General features: G+C 40.4%; 2 protein-coding genes across 2 annotated transcripts; one reads left to right on the top strand and one right to left on the bottom strand.

Moving 5' to 3' along the window:
* Positions 1-6489: 6489 nt before the first annotated feature.
* Positions 6490-27036, top strand: gcc2 (GRIP and coiled-coil domain containing 2). The gene is made up of 24 exons (XM_080903229.1): positions 6490-6681; positions 7206-7268; positions 7516-7600; positions 7685-7764; positions 7855-7959; positions 8137-8641; positions 8760-10618; positions 10772-10847; positions 10980-11080; positions 11320-11418; positions 13267-13386; positions 14255-14419; positions 14607-14711; positions 15403-15565; positions 15965-16065; positions 16277-16354; positions 16449-16586; positions 17741-17859; positions 18349-18525; positions 18801-19009; positions 20741-20968; positions 21191-21330; positions 23810-24011; positions 24876-27036. The coding sequence occupies exons 1-24, from the start codon at positions 6676-6678 to the stop codon at positions 24947-24949; spliced, it is 4998 nt and encodes a 1665-aa protein (XP_080759355.1). The 5' UTR covers positions 6490-6675; the 3' UTR covers positions 24950-27036.
* Positions 22535-23574, bottom strand: tmem223 (transmembrane protein 223). The gene has a single exon (XM_080903230.1). It carries the CDS (start codon positions 23439-23441, stop codon positions 22659-22661), a length of 783 nt encoding a protein of 260 aa, XP_080759356.1. The 5' UTR covers positions 23442-23574; the 3' UTR covers positions 22535-22658.
* Positions 27037-27848: the final 812 nt, after the last annotated feature.

The raw sequence follows: 27848 nt of genomic DNA, 5'->3' as shown, positions 1-27848 counted from the left end.
AAGCGAAGTCCAAGACTTGTTTTCTCCCAAAATTTTAAAGTGTTTCCAGAAGCAGTTGACCCTGTCCTGTGGTAACTGGTGTTCTGGACCCAGGGGCATCTGCCTCAAAAAGTCGGGTTAACCAGAGAGCAAAATCCTGATGAGATCAAAGGTCACCCATGCATTTGGATTCATCAGATCAGAGGCCTTGCTGCCTGTATGCAACATCAATAATATACTAGCATCACCGGGATAGAGGGCCGCCACCTCTTCTGTTACACCACACCTGGAAACACAGAATCAATGAGAAGATCCACCACCAATTTTTGTTATCTTATCACATTTAACCCTCCTGCCATCCTTTAAAAAACTCACACCCATCACCCTAGGGACCATTCTCAGCCACGCCATAAAAAGACCATATATCCATATTTTATTCCACTTTAAATTAGCCAACCTTGTAAAACTACTTCTCCCTGAAATATTCATGTAAAGTTTTAATTATATTTTCGTTGTTTTAACCCTTCAAATCCCAGTGTTATTACATGAGCGCCCTGTGTTATAAGCCCCAAAAACCAAAAAACGAAACTAAATATTTCCACAAAAAACCAGTTGAAGTAATATGTGATTGTCATTATAAGTAGGCCTTTAGATGGACCAAAGATTGGCACCAACATACATTTTGACCTGCCATTATTTTTTTTGCATTTTTTTTGCAATTTAAAAATTAAAACTTCAAGGCCCTGAGTCTTCATTGACATCCAAGAAAAGAAGAAAAAATAAAATCATACGATGATAATTTGGGGTTGAAAAATAGCGTTTATAATGGAAGTCAATGGGCAGAAAATGGTCCCCAGGGTGATGGGTGTGGGGATTTCTGCTGCTCAGCCATTTTAGGCTGATTTAAGGAATTCACACTGGAATATTAACATTGACAGGTAAAAACTATCCTGTGGCAAGTTTGGTTATATTCCACTGAACACAGTGGAAATGGCAGCCATTTAACACATAGCAGTGGCACAAAAAGGTCCCAAGAAGGCAGGAGGGTTAAACAGTCATTCTTTTAACTTAAAATTGTTTGGCATTTTTTAGCAACCTGCCTAGAACACCTCCTGTTGCAAAGCTACATGGGGTTAGGTGATGGGGGCCATTTAACAGTCACAATATACCTTTCATGATGCTTATTTTCATGCTTCCTACATGACTCACAATCTCTTGATGAGTCCAGACTTAAATCACTAGTGAACTATATATTTATGCACTGGTGTTATGGTTTACATATGATCTACATCCATCCATCCATTCACTTCCACTTATCCTTTCCAGGGTTGCGGGGGGCGCTGGAGCCTATCCCAGCTGTCCATGTACACCCTGGACAGGTGGCCAGTCTTTCGCAGGGCTAACACGCAGAGACACAGACAACCATTCGCACTCACATTCATTCACAGATTCACACCTATGGGCAATTTAGATTGACCAATTAACCTATCCCCACTAACTGCATGTTTTTGGACTGTGGGAGGAAGCCGGAGTACCCGGAGAGAACCCACGCAAACACGGGGAGAACATGCAAACTTCACACAGAAAGACCCCGGCCTTATGGTGGAATTGAACTCAGGACCTTCTTGCTGTGCAGCAACAGTCCTAACCTCCGTGCCACTGTGCAGCCCAGTAGCATTGACATGGATTATTATTTGCGTTGTAACTACTGATGCATGGTTTGATATCGAGGTTTAGGTCTCCAAAGCTCCAGATGTTTCATAATGCTGTCTTTGTCTGGTGCCTTGATTTATCATTATAGGTGCACAGAACTGATGTGATTTACAACACCTTGAGCTCTACTGAGCCATTTATGATGATGAACATTCAGTATGCTAAACTAAGATGGCAAAAATGGTTATCATTACCCTTCCTTAATATCGGCATTTTAAGTCACGGCAGATGACTACTGCTCCCTGAACCTGATTATGCCGGTGTTTCCTTCCTGTGAAAAGGAAGTTTCTTCTCTCCACTGCTGCCAAGTGCTTGCCTAACTGCTGGAGTTGTCTTTTCATTATTGTACATTCTCAGTGTACCTACGAAACATCTTGAGGCAACTGTTGTTGCAACGTGGCACCATATATAAACAGTTTAAATTTAATTAGAAACTAAAAGACTACACAAAAAGACTACCTATCTCTCATCTCTACTTGAATAATGAAATACAGCCACTGACAAATTGCCTCATCTGGGAATTCTGACACACTGATTTGACTATTAACCTGTTACATAAAGAGCCAGAGTTATTAACAGCAGCTCAGGATATAATGACATATTCTGTCATCTCTCAGGTGTTCACGCTTTGGTCATTTATTAGAGAACCTGCGCTCTCGGGGTCTGTGGTGAAAAGAACAATCTGAGAGGTTCAGTTCCCACATTAATACATTAAAATGTCAAAGCTCTATGTTAAAATGCCAACCCTATTAATGGTGCTGCCAGTCTGCAAAGGTAAAATGTCAAGAGGGAAAACAAATGCAGGAAACAATGAAGAAAATAAGGGGGAGACCAGTATAAATACTGAGTAAAGGTAACAATCTTATCTCAAGGACTCATTCAAACAAATGCAAATACTTTGTTACAAGAGAGATTAGCAAAAAATAACTGAATGAAGTCGCTACTGCTGTGGTGAGTAAAGATGACAGATGATGATCTAAAGAGTGTGTAAAGAATTTTGTACATAGTTAGTGATGAGTAGAAATCTTGTATTCTGAATTGTTCATTCAGTCTTTATTAGCAGTGAGTTGTGCTTGTTTAAGCCTAAATCAAAATGCCATTGTCTTCAGTGAAGTTGTTGCTTACTCAGGAGCTAATCAACAACTGCCTTGGCTTCTGCAGGGTACCCACTGGGAGGCTTCAATCACACTGTAGGGGTCAGTGACATAAGCACTCCACCTCGCCACCCCCAAAGTCACCTTTCAATGATTGGGTAGGAGGTCGAGTGGAATAGATTGGGGGAGCAAGCGAAGACAGAAATGGGGCGCGGATGCCAATTATTTTATATCCCCTTCAGCTCTGCTACAGCTTCACTACAGCTACACTGATTTCCATATTGTTTAAATCAGAGTTGGTACCTTACACATCACTGATTTAAGAAATCCATTACACTGTCAAAGACTTGCTTAATGTAGTGACAAACACACTGAGGATGATCGCCAAACTCTGCTGGATCACTAAGCTTGACTGAGCTGTGTGTCTTTAACCTTATTATTATAGTTTTCTTGCAGGTTTCCTACAACTTTACTATTTTATTTTATTAAGTTCAATTCATTTTTATTTATGAAGAACCAAATCACAACAACTGTCACCTCAAGGCACTTATATTTTAAGGTAAATACCTGTGACAGCATGTGTATATGCTTTTTAATGACAAAAAACAACTGATTTTTATATTCACTATATTTATAAAGTCACAAATGCAAATCATGTATGCGTGTGATGCATAAGAGGAGCACACTTCCTGTGGCTCCCTGCCTCCCCTATTTTAAGGTAAATAACTCATTATAATAGTGAGAAAACCCCAACAATCAAACGACCACCTATGAGCAAGCACATGGTGACAGTGGGAAGGAAAAACTCCCTTTTAATAGGAAGAAACCTCCAGCAGAACAAGGTTTGGGGACGGGCAGCCATCTGCAGTGGCCAGTTCGGGGGTGAGGGGATGGAAACAGGACAGAAGAGTGTAAGACAGTCAGAGATGAATATGCCGAGTAGTGTGCACACAGAGAGTGAAAAAGAGGTGAGTGAAGAAGAAACACCCCGTGTCAGCAGCCTAGGCCTATTGTAGTTAGTTAGTTATCTTTAGCTGATGCTATGCTCTAACAATCCTTTTATTTGCTACTGTCAACTAGCTGGTGAGGACAGAAAATAGCTTCAAAAGTCTTCTCATTCATAGGTTACTCGCTCATTAAACACTCATCAGCAGAAACATTTATTATGTGACAGCTGTTGCTGATTAGTGGTTGTGATTTTGTTTTGTACTGAACTAATACTGAACAATAAATTTACTTCCCCAGTAACAAGTTAGACACATCAACATAGCTTAAGGTGATGATGAATGGCTGTTGTCCTTACCAGCTATTAGTCACAACTTTTAGTAGTGTAAATGCAGCACAAAATTTCTAAAGGTAAATTTGACATGACATAAATATTTAAAGTTAAATTGTAGAGATGCATGTGTATATGCTTTTTAATGACAAAAAACATCTGATTTTCATATTTACTATGTTTATAAAGTCACAAATGCAAATCATGAATGCGTATAAAGCATAAGAGGAGCACACTTCCTGTGGCTCCCTCTTCTTATACAAAGAGATGAGGTGAGGGAGAGCAGCAAGAAAAGGTGAATGTGTCTCACTTGTTAGTTTAGTTTGAAATGTGGGAGCAGAACTTACAGGAGAGAGAGATAGAAATAAAGAAAAGCAGAAGCATGAAGGAGCGTCTGTTGCTCCTCTTGATAGACCCAGTCAGGCTATTCATTACTCCCGGAACGCCAGCCAGTGTCAGTTATATTACGGCAAAGCCATCCCTGACTGACGGCCACGAGTGGGGGGAGAAAAATGGCAGCAAAATACTGCTCCATGCCCTGGGAGAAAACAAGGGAGTTGCTGTGATGGATGGATGTGTTTGACCCAGGCGGGGTGGAAGGTAGAGATGGGTCTCTTCCAGATGAGACAGGGAGTCGGCAGAGTCTCTGCACCCCCCTGCTCGGAGCATCTCAGCCTTGTCAGGATGAGAGGCATCTTGCTAAGTTGCTTCCGTCAGTGCTTCTATCACTTGTGTCAAAACAGACGCTCTCCATATTCAACAGATAAAACTGGACCTCGCGTGATTGGAATACTGAAACAGAGCTAGGCTCTCCACTGGGTTTATGACAGCCCTGATGTCAGCAGGAGGGCAGATACCCCCCAACCTCTCTATAGCAGTCCCAAAAATATCATTGTAGTATCAGACAGCTTTGGGATGATTTTATGGCTTGCACACACAGTAAAAAAAAGTCTCTCCTTTTTAGGATCTCAGCTATAGTATGCATCCAACTCCTATAGCCTTTGACTCCACAATCTATATTGCCTATTTCTTCCTGAATATTTCTTATGCAGTCATGCTTTTTGTTTTTGTTTTTTAAATTTGTCTTACTGGCATGTGTTTTCTATAGGTTCATAAGGTATTCCTCTTTAGTGGGACTGCAGAACAAATGATTTCAGTAAAAACAAAAATGTGTCTAAAAAAGAGATTTGCAAATCTATGGATGGTCCGTGAAACCCAAAGATGATTAACAGAGAGAACAGCAGATGAAATAACTGTAAACTGTTTAAACAGATGTTGCAATACAAAAGCCAAATACAGGATGGCAGAAAGCCCATCAATAAAAGTCTGAACCATTTAATTTAAATAAATATAACAGAATATCCCTGTATTTTCCAAATCCCAAACTTATGACCTGCATAGTTTCCTTGTCTTAATCTCTTAAGTTATATATCAAAATTTGATTCTACCCCATCCTGCCTTGTCCCATGCAAACATACACTTTGCCTCATGTAGTTTGTTGGTATCTGTTCACTCTACGGCTAGATCGAGTGGCTTTGATATAGCCTATGTGTATAATAAACAGCAGTTGTATTTTACTTTTACAGTGGAATAAAATCTTTCTTGACCATAATACTAAATTCTGTTAATAATTTATTAAATGCTGAAAGCCCTGCTGCAGGCAGCTACTTACTATTTCTCCTCTCAGACATCAGGCCAGCAGTTAATTACAGGTTTTGCTGCCATATAACATACCCAGATAGACATCACATCTATGTAACCATTTAAAACTATTTACCATAATCAGTATGTAATTAAGTTATTACCTAAATTATTTTCAGTTTTTGCCTTTTCCACATTTTAAAAATCCGAGCTGTATCTAACAGATGAAAGTGAACAGGAATTCAGTCTGTGCACAACTCAGAGAATGCAAAAGGCTCTGATTTAAAAGACAGATGTGCTGAGCTGGTGAAAGTGAGATGCAGAAACTCAAATTCCAGTTGGTAAATAATGTAATTAGATATAAATAAATTAAATATGAACATAGCAAATGTTCAATGATCAGCCAGGATCAGTATAACTTATACTACTGTTATGCTCTTTTTTCTTTTCTTTTTTTTTAAAACTAAATTTAATTTGAATTAAATGCTTCAAACATTTTATGTAAATTATTATTATTATTATTATTAAGGCATATGGGGGGCAGTTCGTTATAAAGTTTAGCTGCTGACATGTTTTTATTTGTTATGAATTTATAAGACTCAAAGTACTAATCATCACAACTTGGAAACAATGTAACAGTTAGAAATGTATCAATAATACATCGTTTGTTGTCTTTACGTTGAAAATAGATAGTTAACTTTTTTCTTCAATGTTAAATTATTGGTGATTGCCAGTGTCTGTGTTTAAAGTTGTGACGTCAACTATACCGACGTCACCTGGTTGACGAATGCGGAAGCGTGTGCTTTAGCTTGTTAACTCAAAACCATAACAGAGGAGATGTTTTCCGTGTTTAATCTGTGACGAATCGTAAAATACTTTGGAAATCGATTCGACTTTGTCCGGTCAGGTTCCCGGCAATCTCTCTGAGCTTGTCAGACGATTGAGAAGCAGTAAAAAGTCCGAAAAGCTGGGATGGAGGTAAATGATCAATGTGGAGGGGTTAGCGTTAGCTAGTCTCACAGATAGTAATGATGTGTACCTCGAGGTTAGCAATATATATATATATATATATATATATATGTGTGTGTGTGTGTGTGTGTGTGTATGTGCGTCTGTTTCTTAATAGCTGTTGTTGTAATGCATAGTTAATTATCACGATGAACTGTGCTGGTAACAGTAAAAGTCACCTGCAGTAGTCCTACTGTAACAACCATGAATTTTAAATGTGCTTAATATCGAGACGTTACCTGGTGATACTTAACTAACTTTGCTTACACAGTTTCAGTAAAAATTCTTCTGCTTAGTTTCTTTGCCGAATTGACAATAAGTCCGTAATTAATCATAAAATGTTGTAAACGTACGCCACCAGAGGTAGACTTTTGGTAAAAAAGGACATTAAAGTAAAATTCAAAGGAAATATTATGCGACCTTTGTGGAATAAATCTGGAGTTGATCATAAAAACAAAACATTTTTTCATATTTTTCTTTTATTAAAAAAAAAGGACCCTGGTGGTACCGGAGCTGAGTCTGCGACTCCATCAGCAGCAAGCACACCCAAGTCAAAGGTACTGTACTTCAGCTGTCTACAGGCTTGTGAGAAATTATAGGAAAACCTTGACAGCCCCCTTTGATTCCCAGAGAATTCAACCTATTCTATTCCTTTAATTTGTCATTACTGTCCTGCATACTGTTACGACTTACACATAAGAGTTATATGTATCAACACTCTTCAGCTGGATTTTTTTCTGTTTTGTTAGAGATGTTTTGGTAAAGATATTTTAGCCTCCTTTTAACTTTGTGTCTTATTTTAAGCTGGACACGCTCTCTAAAGATGATCTCATCAAGTATGCAAAAAAGCAGGTAGCTGCCATGCAGAAGATAAAGAGCAGATGTACAGGTATCATTACACATTCATCCTGTGTATGTGTTGTGCCAGTACTATACAAGTTTATGTCATGAGTTTGTTTATTTGTCTTCTTAGATTTGGAAAAAGAAGTTGAAGCCCTGAAACAGCAATCCAAAAGCAGCAACAACAGCAGTTCAGATGACTCTTTGATACAGGTTTGCATGTTTGCTAAAAGCTTCTTCTGTTAACATGCAGTACTTCATTTTCATACTGCGTTACGTGAATTGTTTATTTGTGTGTAACAGGAGCTGACTGAGAGGATGGATGTGGTGCTGCTGGAAAAGGCGGAAACTCAGCAAAGTCTTGCAGTGTCTCGTAAAGAACTAGAGAAGACTAAACAGCAAGCCAAGGTGAAAGATAACACTCACACCGCTGTATGATGTGTAAGCCTGATTACACATTCAGGTTTGTGTTCAGAGAAACTCAAACGGGTTTATTTGAACACACTTTGACATTTATGCAGTCTAATAAATGTATTTTGTTATTGTAACCAGATCTTCTTAAAACACATATGCTGTTTGTTGCAGGATGATCTGGCAGCGCTGCAAGGTGAGTTTGACCGGGCGATAGGAGAGCACCAAAAGAAGATCAAAGCCCTAGAGAGCAGCATTGAGGAGTGCACCAGCAAACACCAAGAAGAGGTGTCTCATTTCCAGAAATTACTAAAAGAGCGAGAGGAGCGTGACAGAGAACGGGAGAGTGAAAGAGAGAGGGAGCGCCAAGCAGATCTTGCTAGTGCAAAAGAGAGTGCAGAGGAAGTCCGACGTTGCTTAGAAGCTCAGCTGGAGACCCTTCGAGCTGAACTGCAAACAATGCAAGAGCGAAATTCTCAGGAGGTTCTTGAGATCCAGGAGAACCACCAAAAGGAGTTGACACTGGCCCAGCAAGAGGTGGAGAACTTGAAGGAGGAGCTGGCTCAGAAGAGTCTGCAGCACGAAGAGGAAATGAGGACTCTAGAAGAGGACTACGAGATTGAGAGGGAACGTCTCTTGTTGCTCCAAGAGGAGCTAACTGAGCAGCTTGCACTCAAAGGTAAAAAAGCTCTTTTTAGTTAAGTCTGTTCTGGTATCAAAGTATTAATATTGTGTTTTCCTTTTTTTTCTTTAAATTCAGTTTCAATTAAATCAAAATATTACTGTTATATTTCCAGATAGCTACCTGCAGGATGTGCAGGAGGAAGATGAAGAAGCTGCCCGTGGTTCGGGGATCGCCAAAATGCTGGAGCTGTCTGGCTGCAGTCAGGGTGACTCGAGCCATGGTGATGGAGAGGAGACAGAGACGGGAAGACTAAAAGCGACACTGGATGATGTTCAAGCCCAGAACACCATGTTACAGGATGAGATGACCCTGCTTAGTAATGTGAAGGGTGAGCTCGAGGCAGAGCTGGAGAGGGTTAAAGAAGAGTTTCAAATAGAAAGAGAAGAACTGGAGTTCAAAATTAATGAGCTGCAGATGCTCAAGGACAGTGCTTCTGCTGAAGCTTCAGTGACCCAAGATCCTGATCAGCAAGGTGTCCTCAGAGAAGCTGAAGAGTCTGTGACCAGTCTAGCCAAAGAGCAAAACTCTCAGAGTCCAGAGGAGGAGCAGCAGAAACTAAACCAGGAGCTGAGGACAAAATGTGAGGCCTTAACCAAAGAGCGAGACTCTGCCCAGGCCGAGTGCCACCATATGAGGGGCATACTTCAGAGTTTTGAGACAGAATTGGGAGAGAAGACAAATGATTTTATCGTACAGTACAAAGCCATGAAGGAACAGGCAGCTAATAATATACGAGACCTTAATGAGAAGGTGGAACAGCTCAACAAGGAGAGGGATGAACTGCTGGAGAAGGTGAGAGAAGCTACAGATGAGAAGAATGCTCTGATGGGGGATATGCAAGACCTGAAACTGAAGCTTGAGAGCTCTCAAGGTGAAGAGCAAATGTCTTCAGCCTGCGAAGTGAAACAGTCGTTGGAGGACGTTACTAGGCAGAATGAGGAGATCATATCCCAGCTAGAGATAAAGGAGAACATGACTCAAGATCTGAACAAAAGGGTCGAAACACTGACTGAAGAGCGAGACAAAATGCAACACCTGCTGAAGATCAAAGAAGAGGAAATGCAAAAGCTCAATAATGAGAGAACAAAAGAAATTGAGAGGCTACAGGAGGAGAAAGAAAAGGAGGTGCTTTTGCTAAGAGAGGAAAAAGAGACGGAGCTGAAAAGCCTGAAAACAGAAACTGAGGATAAAGTGAAACGTTTAAACGAGGAGAGAGAAAAGTTAGAGGGAAGCCTAAAAGAGGAGTTTGTGAGATCTGAACAGACAGTTTCCACTTTAGAGCTGACTATAAAAGAGCTTTACACTGAAAAGTCTGATCTCCAGCAGAAAATGGAAGAGGCTCTCTCAAGGCTTTCCAAAGCTCAGGAAGAGAGGGAGCTCTTAGACTCTAAGCTAGCAGCCCTGGAAGCTCAGCTGAACCAGGAGACATCTGAAAAGCAAGAACAAGAAGCAAGGCTGAATTCAATGAAAACAGAGGCAGAACGAATCTCTGGTTTTCTTGGAGTAATGGAGGAAAATCTGGGTGAAGAACTCCAAGAGTCCATGAGAGAAGTCAAAGACCTCCAAGCACGGGTTGATGAGCTGGAGAAGGAGAGGGCCCTGTTGAGAAGCAGCCTTGAAGAAGCTCAAGGGGAGAGAACATTTGAGGAGGTGCAAACAGAGCTCAAGGCCCACATCAAAGACCTGGAACAAGAAAGAAACATGTTGAGAACCAACATAGAGGAGGTGGTGAAAGATACTGAGGGTCTCCAGAAAGACCTGCAGGATATGAAATCAGTCAATGAGAAGATCATCGAGGAGAATGAGAAACTGCAAGCTCAAATTTCTCTCATGACCAAGGAGGAGGAAGAGAGGGAGGAAATAGTGAGAAAGGTGGAGATCATGGAGAAAAAGAGCAGAGAGCTCAAAGAGCAGCTGACAGAAAAGGATTCACTCATATCGCAGCTGAGGACCGAAATGGCTTCTATCCAGGTGAGTGGAGCACGTGATGTGTGTTTATTTTCTGCAAATGGGGAGAGTAAGTGCTTCTCCACACTAGCACTAATGCATCTGTGAGGGGAAAAAGAACTGTTACTATGACAATTTGTTTTTGTGCTCTTTCTAACATTCTCTCTTTTTCCTCAGTCACCCTCTCAGGAGTCTCCAGAACAGTCTGCGTCCTCTGAGGAGAATAAATCGAATGAGACTGCAGAGAAAATAGGTGTGAAGATGATTTCTCTTCATGCTATTTATAAAAGCAATCTAATCTACAAGTTATCATGCAGAAAAGAACCAAAGATACTTTCCCGGACTTTTGATGAATCATATTCTTCTTTGTTTTAACTTCCTGCAGCTCTTTTGGAGAAAGAAAAAAAAGAAAAGGACGAGAAAATGAATAAAATCAAGGCAGTCGCTGTCAAAGCAAAGAAGGAGCTGGATGCCAGTAAGAAAGAGGTACTGTGAAGAATGAAGAATGTTATCATTTACCAACACAGACAATAAGGCTATAATGAAAAGCTTTAGATTTCTCTAAATAGCAAACATTGTGGTAGAAAACTTGCACTCCATACTGATCCTTAGGAGAACTCCACAACATTCTCTTGTTTTACAGATTCATGTAAACATGAATAATCAGTATATTTTTTGCCAGTAAATGAATGCTCGGTGGGGTTTTTTGTTTGTCTGTTTTTCAGGTTATAACCCTGAAGGAGGAAATAGAATCACTGAAAGCAGAGAGGGAGAAAGTGAACAGCTCTATGAAAGATATCATCCATGGTGCTGAAGGCTACAAGGTAGGAATCTTGGGTTGGAAAAGACTTGTAGCATACAAAGGAAAATAGTTTGCATGAAGTAGTGCACAAAGTATGTGAATTATCACAGTTTTGTCTTCTTACTATACAAACGTAAAAGACTGGGACAACTACATATTAATGCCTACGGGAGTTTAATGCCATGAAAACCATGGCATGAAGCTCCTGGCCCACAGTTTTTGTGCTGATTTTAATCCCAGAGGAGGTTTGGAGCTCTGCAGCTACTGAAGTAACTCAGTATCTGGATTCGATAAATCTGCTCTGTAACTTTATGTGGCTGACACTTCCTAAACAGTAACGCTCTCAGTGGCAGTATTTCAAAGTGGATCATAGAATATCTAAGACAGCATCCTGTTACAGCATCACACTCGAATTCAGCAAACTTTTTAAAACAGCCCATACTTTCACAAGTAAATGCAAAGCAGAAATTTGTATTTTCTTATATAAGTAGAGCGTTATAACTCCAGGAAGCCACTTTTTTTTCTTTCTCATTGGATGCAGTACCCTCAACATATTTTGGTATTCAAAGTTTTAATTTATCAGCTCACCAACAAGCTCTAGATTTTAGCGTGTTACGTAGTGAGAATATATATTTTAACATGCGTAGTGATTCTGCTTGTTTCTGAGTAATTGACCTGACAGTGAAGCTGAGGGATAATCTTTCAAGGTTGACTCCATTAATACAGCACCATTGATTCAATCAGTTAACAAGCATAATGTATTCACTAGAGAAAGAAAATCTTTGGCTTATTTTCTGGAGAAGTTTCTAATGAAATATAGGTGCACTTTGGAGTTACTGGGATTTCTGACTTTCCTGCTTATAAAATAGGGTCATCTATTGATTGGAAGGTTGGTGGTTCAATCCCTGGTTCCCCCTAGTCTTTAATTTTTAATTTGATACTGATCAAAATGATTGAAAAACAGCATTTAAATAAAGTAATAACACATATACAGTTTTACACTGTAATGATTTGCGTTGCAGGCTGTTTGTCTATAAGAGTAATTTTTAGGCACATTTTATAAGCCAGCACTGGTGAAATACTTGTAATTGGGAAGGCTTCACAAACATGTTCTTGCTACAGTACCTGCAAGAAGAATCCTGCACTGTTTCTAATAGGCCTGACTTCCAAACAGTTAAGATAAAGGGTGTAAGTAAGGCATCTGTTGTTTGCATGTTAGATACTGTCTATATTACTTGAAGACACTAGGATCCTGTAGTGGGACTTTCATGAAACTGAAATTTCCAAGTGGAAAAACGTTTGTTTTCCTCTCGGGATTATGATGTCAGACGTGTCAGAACAGAGACGCCACAGTGAAGAATGTTTACACTGTGGCTCTTTTTCTCAATGGCTGTTTGAAATTGGCAGAACTATTAGGTTTGTATCCGGGTGTATCAGATGTTACTGCTTCGCATGGACCTTTTTATGTCATTAGCTTTTCATCAAAATAAAAGCATAGCATGAATTAAAGCAAAATAAACTTGACAGATTCCATTGTGCATTTAATTAGTTTCATGCATTACTAATACAAAAATCTTTCTAATTGGCAAGTAGAGGCACGCTCACTTTAAAAAAAGACTTTGTGTGAGACATTGCTCCCAGTGGTCTTCATAAACAGCCCCCAGATTGCACTTTGCTTTATGACTGTGTCTCCATTAAAGAATAAAACCACTGTGTTGTGTCTAATGAGAGTTTTGTCCCACGTTCAAATGTAAATGCAGCTGATAACTGAGATGCATAGTGTTTACCTTCACTGAGCTGTTCATCAGGTTTCCAGTAATGAATATTGAAGACTTGTTTGTGTGCGTGCGTGTGTGTGTTTTGTGTTTAGAACCTGCAGATAGATTACGACAAGCAGACAGAGCAACTGGATAAGGAGAGGGAGAAGGTGGAGGCGGCAGAGAGACAGATTGCTGAGCTGACCAAACGACTCAGCAGTGCTGTCACACAGGTAACACAGACACACATTCAGTCTCATGCACGACAACACACACACACACACACACACAAACTCTCGGCCTCCACTAAATCAAAGCAGGGGATTTTGTCCAGTAATACATTTCTTCAATACTTACCCCATAATTCAGTTTCTGTATGATTTAGAGGGAGTCGTTTTAGCCGACAACACTTTACCCAGCTATATCTGACAGCCCGGCGCCCACAAATAGCCCATCAGATGTGACTGGGTGAGCTAGGGAGAAATTGTTTTTATATGTACTCTTTTCCCCAAGCTCATAACTGTTTCTCTCCAATGAGAGAAAAAGAGGCAGGTAAATGGAGCGGGCTGTAGCTTCCATCTGCTGCGTGCAGTACTGAAACACCATTTTCTGAAGCACAGGCTTAGTCTTGTGTGCGCTCATGGATCTCAGGGGAAGCGCGAAGACTGGAGCTAGTCGGTGATCTCAGAGTACGTCTGGGCATCTCTGTTTACCAATCATAGTTTCACTGTTTGGCTGACAGATGATGGGAGAGAGCTGCTGCACAGGAAGCCCATAGAGCCTGCTACTGTCAGATTTGCATGAATGATTTTTTTATTTTTATTTTTTTAGGTGTCACGTGCCAACTGGTGTATTTATAAATGAGAATGTTGACTACAAAATATGTAAGACAGCTTTCCTCTTTGTAAATCATCCTTTTTGTTTCCTGCGGTTCTTAACTGACACAGTAAACTGAAACCAGAATGAAGTTCACACTGTAGAGTCACTAAAGCTGACAGATTATGAGCAATAAATCAAATGAGAATACACCAGATTTCCTCAAGAGTATCACTGCACACTCACCTGACAGCGGCAATAAACAAGTCTTTTTTTTGTTTTCAGAGTGAGACACTGAGCAGTGAGAAGGAGGACCTTCTGGCTGGTATGGAAACCATGAGGAGCACATTGAAACAGTTAGAGACCAAGAATCAGGAGATGCAAAGGCAGTCAGCAAATTTGGAAAGAGACCTGCTGGCCGAGAGATCAATAAAAGAGCAAAAGATAAAGGTAGAAATGAAGAGAGATGGATGTCATCTCCCTCTTTTGTGCAAGCAACTACTCTATGTTTTATGTTTTTAAATAATCATAAAAACAGCCATGCACGGTGAATTTATTTTTATAATATGTAATCTGTATTACATTTAAATATACCCCCCCCCCCCTCCCCGCCATGTGCACTTGCTTGCCTCTCTAGGATTTGTCATCTGCCATGAAGGAGGCAGAAGAGCTGACAGCCCAGCTCCGCAAGCAGCAGCAGCAGTCTCAGCAGACTGCCCAGGAGCTGGAGCAGCTACGCAAGGTACACACACACAAATAACACACAAGTGCTTCTCAGACACTAGCGCGTCTCAGAGGGCCGATCCAGTCAAGCGACTGAGCTGGTGATGGCCGGCCTGCAGCTACAGCAGCACCTGATGAAGAGAAGGAGAGTAATTCTAGCCCACAGTACAGGGACCGCTGTTACTTTTCCATTAGTGGAGACCTACATAGTATAGACGTGTACATGAAAGCTGCCAGGAGGTGCCTACGTCATGTGAACACAAAGATTGGATTTTTCAGGTTGATACTGATAGTAGAAAGACAATTAAATGCTTATAAAGGGTTTTTTTTTATCTCATTTTGGCAGTTTTAGATCAGTAAACAAGCATGTTTTAAGTGCAGCAGAAATATGTAGATGTTAGTTCAATGGTAATTTAAGGAAGATGAGGGATTGTATTGTGTGGTTGTGATTGTAATTATTTAATTTAACTAGATTTTAGGACTTTAAAAAGTTAGATCCTTACTTTTCTTTAAGAAAACAATGTGTGTGTAGATTATTTCATCCACTTTCTTCAGCTGACCAAGTTTCCAAAATACTAACTGCACAATATAGTCAGCATAATTCAATTAAATGTAGAGAGGAGGAAATCCAGAGTTTCAGATAAATGGACTTGAAGATGAGTCTTAGCTGTGCTCCGTTTAAAGCTGTAATACGTTGATTCTCCCTGCAGGAAGCACAGCAGAGCTCTCTGTTGGACATGGAGATGGCCGACTATGAACGTCTGGTTAAAGAACTCAACACCAAACTATCAGAAAAAGATGAGTGTGTTGAGGAGCTAAAGGGTCAGATAAACAGCCTCAACCTGAAGGAAGAAGTGCTCAAACAGGAAATTGGTATGATAACAAGTTCAGTGACTGGCACACAGAATAATACAATCCAAATGTATTTAATGTTGCACCGTATAATAATCTTTAATTGAAATTTTGCTCGGTGAAAGCAAAACTTCAGTTTTATTTATGTTCTATATTAGCAGCACACACCTGCTTTCACTGACCTGAAACATCTATTACTTTTGCATAGCCCTGTGTATCTGTGTGCCAGTACATGGGATCAGTAGGATCATTATTTAGGAAATGTTAGAGCTTGTTTTTTTCATTCCTCCTTTAGTTGCTTCATGCTGTCAAGCTCCATAATGACAGCAAAATACTAGAAAAATAAGAAGACTGCAGTTCAGAAATTATGCTGTTTGTGTGTGTGCACATGCCCATTCAAATGTGCAATTGTGTCATCAGAGTCTTTGAAGTCCCAGCTGGACCAGGGGGAGGAGAAAAACGCTAAGATAAAACAGCTGCTGGTGAAGACCAAGAAGGACCTGGCTGATGCCAAGAAACAGGTCTGTGTGTGTCTGTGTGTATTTGAGGTGTGTCTCCAAGGATTTCTTATGAATGTGTGTAATGTTGCTTCTTGATGAATGTAAATAGTGTTATGCAGCCATGTGTGGACATGACTGGAGGGGGGCCTTGAAGTTATTGGGAATTCTTAGTCATTTGTGTGCTTTCCTATTTGGTTGTATGTATTTAAATATTCCGTGTGCATGTTTGCAGGAAAGCTCACTCATGGTGCTGCAGGCCTCTCTGAAAGGAGAGCTGGAGGCTAACCAGCAGCAGCTAGAAAGCTCTAAGGTAACACACCTAGCACTATCCCTTTCAATAAACTGTAGAAATCCATTTGTTTCATACCTGTGGCACTTAATAAAGCCTGTGTTTGTGAATTTAGATTGAGGTGTGTGACCTGACAGCCGAGCGCCATCGCCTGCAGGAGCAGCTGAAGTCTGCGTTGGAGCAACAACAGAGAACCAGCAGCTCTCTGCAGCAACGCATACAGAGTCTGCAGCAGGAAAGAGACACTGCCAAGGTGCGTGTGTTGACTTTTCACTTATAACAGTTGAATTGACAGTTTACGCTATAATAACTCAACCATAACGACACCGAAGTCGTTCAAGGACACCTTAACTGTAAATTTTCAGGTGCTGTAGCTACGTCAGACCCGTCCAGCTTTGATTAAATTAATCGAAGGCTTCTACAGCTCAGGCTCAGTAGTGTTATATGAGTCTGCAACTAATGACTACTTCTATTATTAATATCTGAATTTTTTTTTGATTAATCCACAAATCTTTGTAGTATGTAGAATTTTTGAAAAGTGCTCAAGGTAAAAACTTTTAATTATTCATTTTTGGGTCACCAACACTGAAAAAAACAAATTCCACTATATGTATAACACAAACGAGAACTGGGTAATGTATTTATGCATGACGTTTTTAATTTTATTGATTATTTTAAGAATATTTTAAGGTCTTACCTTACCTTATATCTTATATCTTACATGTATCGTGTAGAAACTGTTGTTGTGATTTGGCGCTATATAAATCAAATAAATGTATTTGATTTGAATTAATTGAATTTAACTGAGGTGATACTACTAATCTGAAGTCAATGGAGGAAGATTCTTTGGCTCAGATCAGTTAAACAGCTTTACAGAAACTTCTGTAATTAGATCTAGAAACTGTAACTTTATACTTTATAACCATAGATTCCTGCAACAGGAAACAAAAATCTGCAAACTAGTCCTTTCTGGTAAATACCCGACCAACCAACTATCTATCTGACCTTGATTTACCTGTAATCTCCAATGCTTGGTGACATCCAAGACTGACAGTAAAATAAATGCTTTAGTCAGCTGCTGCCACCTCTGGCTCAGTCTTTACTTTTTCCCCTTTACATTTTTAGACAGTAAGAGAGGTTTGTGAATGGGTTGTTTGCCTAGAGCAATTTAAGTTAAGTTATTGCTTTCTTTCTGTAAAAGACAGTCTTCATCATTGTTCATCCAGTGAAAAACTGGTTTTATGTAAGCTGTGGTATTGAAATCTCAATTTTTGTAAATGTGTGAGACACAACAAAAGTTTTCTTTATTAGATTTTCTAACAAGACTCACTAAAATAAATTTGTTCACCAACAATATATTAGAAAGTCAATCGTATACGTCTTGTTAACCTTTTGTATTGATTCCAGGTTGAGCTTGAGGCAACAACCAAGGAGTTTGAGAGTTACAAGGTGCGAGTCCACAATGTTCTCAAGCAGCAGAAGAGCAAGACGACCCAGAATGAAGTAGACTCTGGCAAACTAGAGAGGTAAAGGCATGCAAGAATGATAGAAGTCTACAAAGACTGTAATAACAGACAGCTGTTAAATGTATGTAACCAGTGGCGGACTGTGTGATGCAGATCATTGCATGTGAAATTAATGGTAACACATTCAGTTGGCTTTACATTAGAGGAATTCAAATCTTACTGCATTGATTAAGGATGCTGTTCTAAAGCTTCTCTCTCCATGTGAGACTTTTAAACACATGAAAAACTCAAAGTACACCCAGAGTTAGGGTTAGGAAAGAGTGTTGTTCAGATGTGATCAAGAAAACTTAAATAACATGCAAAATGTCAAAATGCACAGCACATAATTGATTTTGAACACAAACACCGTGTATTTACAATGACCAAAGCTGAATTATTGAAGACACGGTATAACCTACAAGAAATCCCACATGAGAAATAATTTACATTCATTTTCATCCTTCTAAAAGAAAATATCACTGTAAGAGTAACGTGTGGTGTGTTTTTCAGGGAGCAGTTGGTCTCTCAGGTGGAACAGCTGAGGACGCGACTGGTGGAGAGCCAGCAGAGTCTCCAGAGCAGCGCAGCAGAGCTGCAGCAGCTCCAAACTGAGCATGACACTCTTCTGGAGAGACACAATAAAATCCTTCAGGAAACTGTAAGCAAGGAAGCTGAGCTCCGTGAGAGGTGAACACACTTTTATTTTTTATGTTGTTCTTTAATCTTGTCTTGGCAGGAATTCATTGTACTGTCACGTTGTTGATACGCAGCACATTTTAGCCTTTTCAGCTGTTCATCCTTGCATTTGATTTTGCAATCAGGAGACATAATCGCACATGCTGAGAACACCTGATTGCGCCATTTTTATTTTTATTTTTTTTTTACTTACCTGTAGCATTTCATATTGATTCGCTCCTAAAGGAGCACTTTCTAAACTCTCTTCCTGCTCTGTCCACCTACAGGCTTTTGTCATTGCAGTCAGAGAACGTGACCCTGCGGTCAGACCTGTCCCAGGCCCAGGCTGACCTGTCTTCCCAGGTTGAGGCCCAGCGGCAGACCTACAGGGAGCAGCTAAGGAAGCTGCAGGATGACCACCGGGCCACTGTAGAGACCCTGCAGGGCCAGCTGACTCGTGTCGAGGAGCAGCTCTTTACCCTGCAGAGCCAGAACAGTAAGCATGGGGGTGGGGTTGTAAACTTGAGCCAATACCTGATTCCCTACAAGAGGTAACAGAGCAAATAGGTGAGGTAACATTTTTATCTTTTACTAAAGAGCAGACAGCAATAGACTCAAGGAGTACATGAAAGGTATGGTATATAGAGATCAATGAAATCATCAAGTGCTTTAGTTTTCCATGGTGCTTGCACTTCTCCTACATGAGTGGAGTGATGTGAGTCAGAAAGAAAACCATGAAGAGGGCATCAGTGTGTTTATCAGAAGAGCAGCATTGAAAGCTCATTCATCACCTCCCACACAGCTGCCCGCTGGAGTCAAACAGCAGAAACACACACAGTAGTGACTAGGAAAGGCGTGTGTGTGTGTGTGTGTGTGTGTGTGTGTGTGTGTGTGTGTGTGTGTGTGTGTGTGTGTGTGTGTGTGTGTGTGTGTGTGTGTGTGTGTGTGTGTGTGTGTCTTCTCTGTCACTTGAGGACGCCAGGTGTTGGCAAGGTTCCTCTCAGTGTGGCAAACAGCTCACTGTGGCATCTGGAGAGACTCATCATTAGTGGCTCACACATGGATGCAAGGATTAACTCGATACTGGAGCCAATATTAACCTTAATTTGAAGTCATATTTGAGCCACTTTTTACCACTATGCTTCAATTTCACGCCAGATTAAATGCGTTACTGCCCTATCGGACAGACGGGAGATAAAACTACTGGCCTCGTATTTTTTTTCTTTAATAAATCAGATGTAACATTTATATATGCCTTTTGTCATATTTTGTCTAATCTTTTATCCAAACCTTCAAGCAGCACATAGACACACACATAAAAAAGTCTTTTATAAATTAGAAATCGGTCAGTGTTTAAGCCTTTCCAGCTGTTCCCTCTGTTGCAGGCTGTTGTGATGGCTTTGCAGAAACACTGCTCAGTATTTTTCAGATATACATATGATCCCCAGGGTGTTTACTTTCCTGTAAATTAGATGCTTTTATTTCCTTATTGATTTCTTTAAACCTTTCTATTAGAGCCTGATGTACTATTAAATCAGGACTCCTGTATGCTTCACTCTTTTGAGTGGCAGTTGTCATGATTTGGTTGATTAGAACTGGGTAAATATGTTGGGCTCTTGAGTTTACTGGACTTGAACTATTATGAAACGTGTTCAGTATGCAGGTAGGCTTCTTGCTCCTCTCAGTCGGCTACATGACAAGGGAAGTAAAGAGCCTGACGGGAGGTGGCGAGGTGAGGGGGATTGGTAGCGAGTCTGGCCTCTTGGATCAGTTCAGGTTCATTAATCACAATCTATTCTTCTGAAGTTTTCTCATTTTTCCCTCTACCCTTCTCTTCCCACGTCACCATTTATGCCAGCTGAACTGGTTAAGACCTGGAGTAGTCTGGTGCCCCCTCATGTTACAGTGAAGTAGGACACTAACTCACAGCTGCTGTGATCGGACTTGTTTGTACATAAGAATCCAGAGATGCTTAAAAAAAGATCTGAAGGCTGCTTTCAGTTGAAACCCTTTTAAATTCCTTTATTTATTTACTATTTTCCACCAGGGATTTTACTTAAACATTTTAAGGCCATGAGCAGAAAGTCTTTTTTTCTTTTTCTTTTTAATTCTTGTTTGACACATCTTGAATCCAACCTCCTCCTTCTCTCTTGTTCAATATGAATGTATTGATGTGCCCAGAAGACCCACACAAATCTTCTTCTTCCAACCTTTTACACCCACTCAGATTCAGTTGCTGTCCAGTCCAGCCGTAAACCGCTGGCATCAGATCCACAGCGCAGAAACACTGACCAGAACCAGGCGGGTGTGGGACCAGTGGCCCTCAGCGACCTGCAGTCTATGGCCAGGGAGGAAGGTGAGGGCATGGAGACCACTGAGACTGAGAGCTTCTCCCCTGCTCCTACATCCCTATCCTCTCTGGAGCAGCTTCTCACATCTCCAGAACCCAAACAAGGTGTGTTTGAAAGCAGAGGTCCACAAAAAAAAAAAAAAAAAAAGCGCATTCAGTTTCCAAAAGGACTGCATATGTGACCTATTCAACAAGATATAATGATGAGCGTTACAATGAACAATGAATGACTATGTTTGGGGGAAAAGAATAGATGCAGACTTTGTGTAGTGACAGAGTTTAATGTATTATATCACCTCCTGTATGTGGCATTTGTTATATCTCTAGAGCCATTTGTGTGGACAGTGGAGCCAACCAAAGAAGAGTTAAGTGAAAAGCTGAACACAACCACCCGCAGCATGGAGCACATGAACAGCCTGCTGCATGAAACTGAGGCTACCAACGCTATTCTCATGGAGCAGATCACTGTATGTATACTTCCTCAATTATACAAACACAGAAACAACATTTTTTTTTGTTGCTCAAAACTAAATTAGAGACCTAATAACCCAGACAAGTTGTCTATTTTAAAGTTGCCTCCCCTGCGCACTTAGCAAATCTACTATATGACACATCCCCTATAATAAATAGGACCTACTCCTAAGCATTGGTTACAAAACTCAAAGAGAATGATCCCCTTTATTAACGAACAACTTGCAAGATTTAAAAACATACAATTAAAATCACTGAAAGATGTTTCTTCAAGACCGAGAGCAAACGCATTGCCTACATTTGCTGTACTACTACTACTGTTAGCTGAAGGAATGGCATAATTTTAAACCATCTGATTACTTTCTTATTTACCTCCCCTTTCAGGTTGGGCAGGGCATTCAGCATTTAATTAAAAAAGAATCTGCCAAATCAAACGTGCAGATATCCACTGTATCGACCCGCTGAGGATAAGAAAGCAGTCAAAAGTAGATTAACTTTAAGTATTTATTTTACATACATTCTGAGTTATAAAGATCATCTTTAAAGTTATTTTGTATTGTATTAGTATATTTACATTATAGGTTTTATTACATTAGAATATGCCATATTTATTAAGTGTTATTAAAGGAAAAGGTCTGTTCTCTGGTTTCTAGCACTTTATAAGGCACATACAGAATTGCTGTAATTCAGGCTCAACTCTCTTACTTACTATAAGCTTTTATTTAGGAGGTTATTGGTGGAAAAACTGTTAGAATTAGTCATGCTTGTATGTGCTACTGATCTGTGCATTGTTAAGAAAGTCGTTAAAGGTAACTGTTTCTAACAGTTTGTTCTTCTCTACTGATAAATATCTGTATTTTTACTCATGCTTATATTTGTGTTGTCTGTTGCCCGTCTTTTTTTCGGGTAGCGCGGTCGTGTACTGGCTATATATCACCTCAAAGCATGAAGGTCCTGGATTCAGACCTGCAGAGGTCTGTTTTTTCCAGGGCTTTTGTGGCTTTTCTCCAGGGGCTGATTTTAATCGGCCTATAAAATTTCTTTTTAGGTAAAGCACACTGCATTTACACGTAAAGAAATGTGCAATATACATAAAAATTCCAGTTCATTACTTCAAATATTAAATTCTTGGAAATTTATATAATAATACTGAGTCAAAAGCGTGAGGTTTTCAATGTAATGAACTAAATGAGCCAAGTATTTGTTGTCAATCATTTAATTAATTCGGATTGTACAGATCAGATGAAAAACACACTGATATATTAGTGTGGCAGCCACGTGAGCACACACCTGTAGACTGCTGTTTCAGGTGTGGCAGCTGTGTTTAAAGTGGCCTGTATGCACCAACGGTAATATCAAACAGCTTGGCGTTGTTCACAGTCCCCTCTTTGTCCAGAAGAAAATAGAACTTGTGCCCTTTGACCCTTAGAGGAATAAAGGAAGTGGTCTCCTGCCTGTGGGCGTGGCAGGCTACATGAGACAGAGGGACTGTTATTCTCCTGCCTTGGCTTGGTCCCAGAGGTGACTGTGTGCAGACTGTCACCATCCTCCCACCCTGGTGTAAAACCACTTTGCTGACAGAGCGCCGACAGAACAGAGCCCCGAGTACCACTATGCCTGCTCCTATTGTCAGGCATCCCAGCGTGAAACCATACCTCCAGGTGTTTGAACCCAGGTTCATCTCAAAGCTCCATATTCCCGCCAGACCCGTGGTGGCAGTGCTAGGCGTCTTGGTTCTCCCCTTCTCTTTAGTGCCGCCCGTGTCTCTGAGCCCCGTGTAGGCGAATTGAGCCAAGTACGTCCAGAAGACGAACTGTCCGCCGCAGAAGATCGAGAGAAGCCGGAAGAAGCGGGTCCTGTCGTGCTCGAACAAGGTGACATCTCTGGGCGGCTGGGTGGAGGTGCACATCCTCCGGCGTACGGCCAGCTGGGGGCCTGTGTGGGCAAATATGCCGCCCAACAGTCCGGGAGAAGCACCAAACCGGGAGGACGTGCTGCCGAGAGGCGTAGTGTGCGCCGACAACGACGTGTTTCCAACCTGGTTTAGCTGAACGCTACGGAACCGAAACCGCCTGGAGTAACACCACAGCAGCTGCTCGAAGCCCATCTTTGTCTGTCGCTGTAGTTTTTTAAGCTATTTCGCACAAGAACTGCTGCAGTCCGGGTTTAAAAGTCGCTGTTGTACTCGCGTTCAACGCTTCATATTCAGTAGACAAGAGGACGTCGCCATGCTTGTTGTATATGACGTAAGTTGCTCGCTTACGGAAAGTAGCGTGGACCAAATTTAATGTTATCTCTTCGATATACTAGTAATCACTAAAACCTCTGAGCTGACCTCCTATATTCCTATTTTTTAAACCTGAAATGGACTCGACAATCTATTGTGCATTAGCTTATTTTCCTGCCGTTTAGCATTAGCCGAAGGGACGCTTGGATATTGTAAATTTTAAAGCGCTTGTATGTTCTACCTCCTAGCTGTTGAAGAGTGAAGTTCGCCGTCTTGAGCGAAACCAGGAGAGGGAGAAGAGTGTGGCCAACCTGGAGTACCTGAAGAACGTCCTCCTGCAGTTCATCTTCCTGCGATCCGGCAGCGAGAGGCGGGCTCTGTTGCCCGTCATCCACACCATGCTGCAGCTCAGCCCAGAGGAGAAAAGCAAATTGTCTGCCATTGCACAAGGTATGCAATGGGTAAACCTTGTTTGCATGCATTTATAAAAAGAAAAATCTTATTCACCGCATGACCTGTTCAAAAGGTTATTATGTATGATTTAAAGTGTAGAAATCTTTTGGTCAGAAATTTGCATCCACGCCTCATGGAAAAGAATTCTATGGGAACTTTGGACATTTAATGATTTATGTGAGCTCTTATTTTTCTTTTGTTAATGTGAGGGATGATTGTACCGTATATTTCTCTTAATTAATTTAAAAGCAAGAATTGGGTGCACAAGTTTGAGCTTATCTTGGATTTTCTCTAATCCACATAGGGCCAGAATTATACTTGGAAACTCAAATATATGCATACACTCCAACTAATATTAATATATGCTACCACCACCATGCTTGACAGCTGTCACAGTAGTCTTAGGTTTGAAAGTCTCACATTTACACTTCCAAACATATCAACAAACATTTCTCCACAAGTTTCCAGCTCGTGGCAGTCTTGAGCCTTGGTGATTTCTGAAAATAATTTATTCTCATTTTATGATGGTAAAGTGAAACTGCCAAGTCATTAAAGGTGTATGCTGTATTCCACCCTGAAAAAGAAACCATTTCCAATTCACTTACAGGAGCGCACGGCCCCACTGCAAGAATTTGTCTCTGCTGTGTTTTCTACAGAGCAGCGTCACAGTGATTTTCATGCTGAGTCATAATAGAAAACACATAACGACAACCTGTCTTTGATTTTTTTTTTTTTTTGTTTCTTCAGACAAAACCCTTTTTTTTTAAAATTAATCTCCTCTTTTCTGAAGTGCTGCAGGTTATAGCATCCAGAATACCTCATTAATGTCTAACCACCTGTTCTTGTGTCTCCTCTCTGCAGGTGAGGAGGAGGCGTCTGGGTCTCGGAGCTCAGGCTGGACCTCCTACCTCCACAGCTGGTCTGGGATCAGATAAAACCGACCACAAATCAAAGCCAAGAAAACACTGGGAGCACAAAGTCGGCGTTATTACTGAGCCTTTATTTTTAATGTAAAAACCTGTCCTCATCATTGAAGCTGCACTTTTAAAACGGTGACAACTGGGAGGTTAACTGGGGGAACTTAAAACTTTGGTGGGATGCAGTAGATGGGACCAAGGAATGTATCAGATAAAGAGGAGTGTACGATTAAGATGAAGAAAACCAAAATATTCAACATGTATAAGAATTTGAGTTTGCAGTGCAATAGCTACATGGGTCTCTTACTGATAACTGTGATGAATATCTGTCTTCCTTCAGCGTGCTATAAACATGTATTCCAAACATTTACTGGACGTAATGGTTACACAGTGAGGCATTACAAAGCATCATTACTAAAATGAATGGGTATAATAAATTAAGTGTATGTTATGTGATGATCGCAGTGTTTTTAAATCCAAAAGGGTGCAAACTAATTGTGAGAGGAAACCTAATCAAGGGGAAGAAATGTGTGCTGGTGTATTGCTTGATATGATTTATAGATCTTTAATTACTTCTCAAGACAACTTTACCTGCATTTTATGATGGGCTTGATTTAGTAAATCAAGCCCATCATAAAACCGTGTAAATTTACATTAATGTAAACCGTGTAAATTTTACACGGTTTACATTTTAGCTTTTCTCAGAGGTATACCTAAAACTTATAGGCTGTTGAATGTGATTGAACTGCCTTCATGTCAGCCATTCTACTGGTCTCTGCCGTATAGAAATTAACCTTATTCACAAAAAATTTGATTCTCTGATTTTACGTTTAACTTGGTTGTTTCCCGGAAGGTAAAGAAAGCATTAGGCGATCTGTAACGCAGTATGCTGTGGGAAACGTGTGTGTAATTTACAGTAGTTCATGGGCTAAACTGCCATAATCTCATTTCAGTTGCACTGGGATGCGTGTTTATAAGTCTGAGGTTCTCTTCAACATTACTGATTGTTGGTGAGGAACTGTGATGACCTGTTATGCTCCTTCCCACCTGTATATTTTTATTTTCGAGTAGTTTCTCAGACTTCATGGTTTAAAAAAATGCTTGTCTTATTCTGAGCTTTGATGCAGCCCTTCATCCACTTTTGATTCTCACTCCCTTTAAGACAGCCTCTTTTTCTGATTGGCTGCCCCTCACTAGCAAAAGGTTGGACCTCCTGTGATCATATCAGTGATTTCACCCCTCACTGACATCACACAGAGCCAAGAGTGTAAGAAAATGAGTGTTTATAGCAGTATAAAGCCTGGGCTTATTTGCACATACACTCTTTTGTGTTTAATCCAAACTTCCATACATATGTCTATAAAACAGACAATAATAGAACACTTTTAACATTTTTCCCCAGGCTGGTTTTACAGTTTTATTGTTAAATCATCACATACTCAACTCAGGTGCACTAACAGTTTCCATGTCTTGAGTTCTGATTCATCGTGCCCTGTAATAATTTGTAATATTAGTTGCGACTTTAATATTGGACCATTATTGGACCATTATTTTAATAGTTTGTCTCTCTTTTATGGGAGTGTTTTATAGTTTTGTCATTTGTGTTGCAATTTAATCACCGAACCTTAACAAAGATTTGTTGCATCTTGCAGTTTCCATTGCTGAAAGCACATCTGCCTCGCAAAAGTGTCCTTGAGCAAGGCTCCTCATCAGACCTATAGATGCTGTTGATTTTACATTCTGACTTTTGACCTGTGCTTTGAGTTTGAAAAACACCTCATATCTACCCCGCTCCCAGTGAAACACATACTTACTCATATGAATACAGTTTTCTGCTGACCAGTGATAAAAATAATTATTAACCGGTTTATTTTCTCCCCCTATTGGCAGCTTTTGGTGATTCACCCAGCACAATGGACTGTATTTATATCTAGACTTTTATATTTATGATACTTAACGTGGGCAGAAGCTATGAGAGATTACCCGAACTGCAAAATCGTACTCAAGAAAGACTACGGCAGTGATTGTTTGTATGTTTTTCTGGTGTATTTACAACTGTAAAAAAAAAAAGAGAACTTAACAAAAATTAAAATGATTCCATACTTTGCATTCAGTCCGTGTCCTTTATTTATAATTGATTTTTGAAGTGCAGCATTGCATCTACAGCTTCTAATCAGCAGCCAGATGTTTTACATTTTTCTTTCTTTCTTTTTTTTTTTTTTGAGGACATGCATGTGGTGAGGAAGCACTTTTATGGACATGTTTTGCACATTAAATCAAAAAGAGCAGATAACTACAAGATGAACCTTAATTTACATCATTAATAATCCTCCTGTTTTTGGTGTTACTGCTGGGCATCTGAACAGATGCAGTAGCCAGCCTATGTGCTGCTCTGAAAGTCCTTCATCCCTCTGGAAGGAGGGAGCAGGGTCTAGGGGTTTCCCTTTTAAGGAAAAAAATGGTGGGTGCATTATCATGACGCAATCGGGAGAGGAAATGACAAACTCCTGCATCTTTTACTGTAAGTAATGTAAACATGCTGTTAGCCCCGTCTCCCTGCCTGCTACTGTTATGTGATGGATTCTGTGATGTTTTTTCAGGGCTCCCACCCGCCATGTTGAACTGTAGTTACAGTCCTCCCAGTGGTGGCAAACTGAAAGTCAGATTTTCCATCAATGCTGACCAGATGTGTAGATACAGCCCAGCGTAAAGCTGAAGCGGATGTAAAAGCGGCTCTCGGAATCCGTCTCATTTATATTATAGTGAGATAATGAGCGCAGAGAACCTACTGAGTTTACTGGGTGGTTTTAGGTTCATCCTGCCAACAAAACCTGAAAAAAAAACAAAGTCACTTGGACCGCGTGCAACAATGCACGAGCCTCTGGTCTCCAAAATAAAAGCACTTGATTTGATAACG

This window comes from Rhamphochromis sp. 'chilingali', assembly GCF_963969265.1.
Source record: "Rhamphochromis sp. 'chilingali' genome assembly, chromosome: 14".
Lineage (NCBI taxonomy): Eukaryota > Metazoa > Chordata > Actinopteri > Cichliformes > Cichlidae > Rhamphochromis > Rhamphochromis sp. 'chilingali'.
This window is presented reverse-complemented; position numbering and strand designations above follow the sequence as displayed.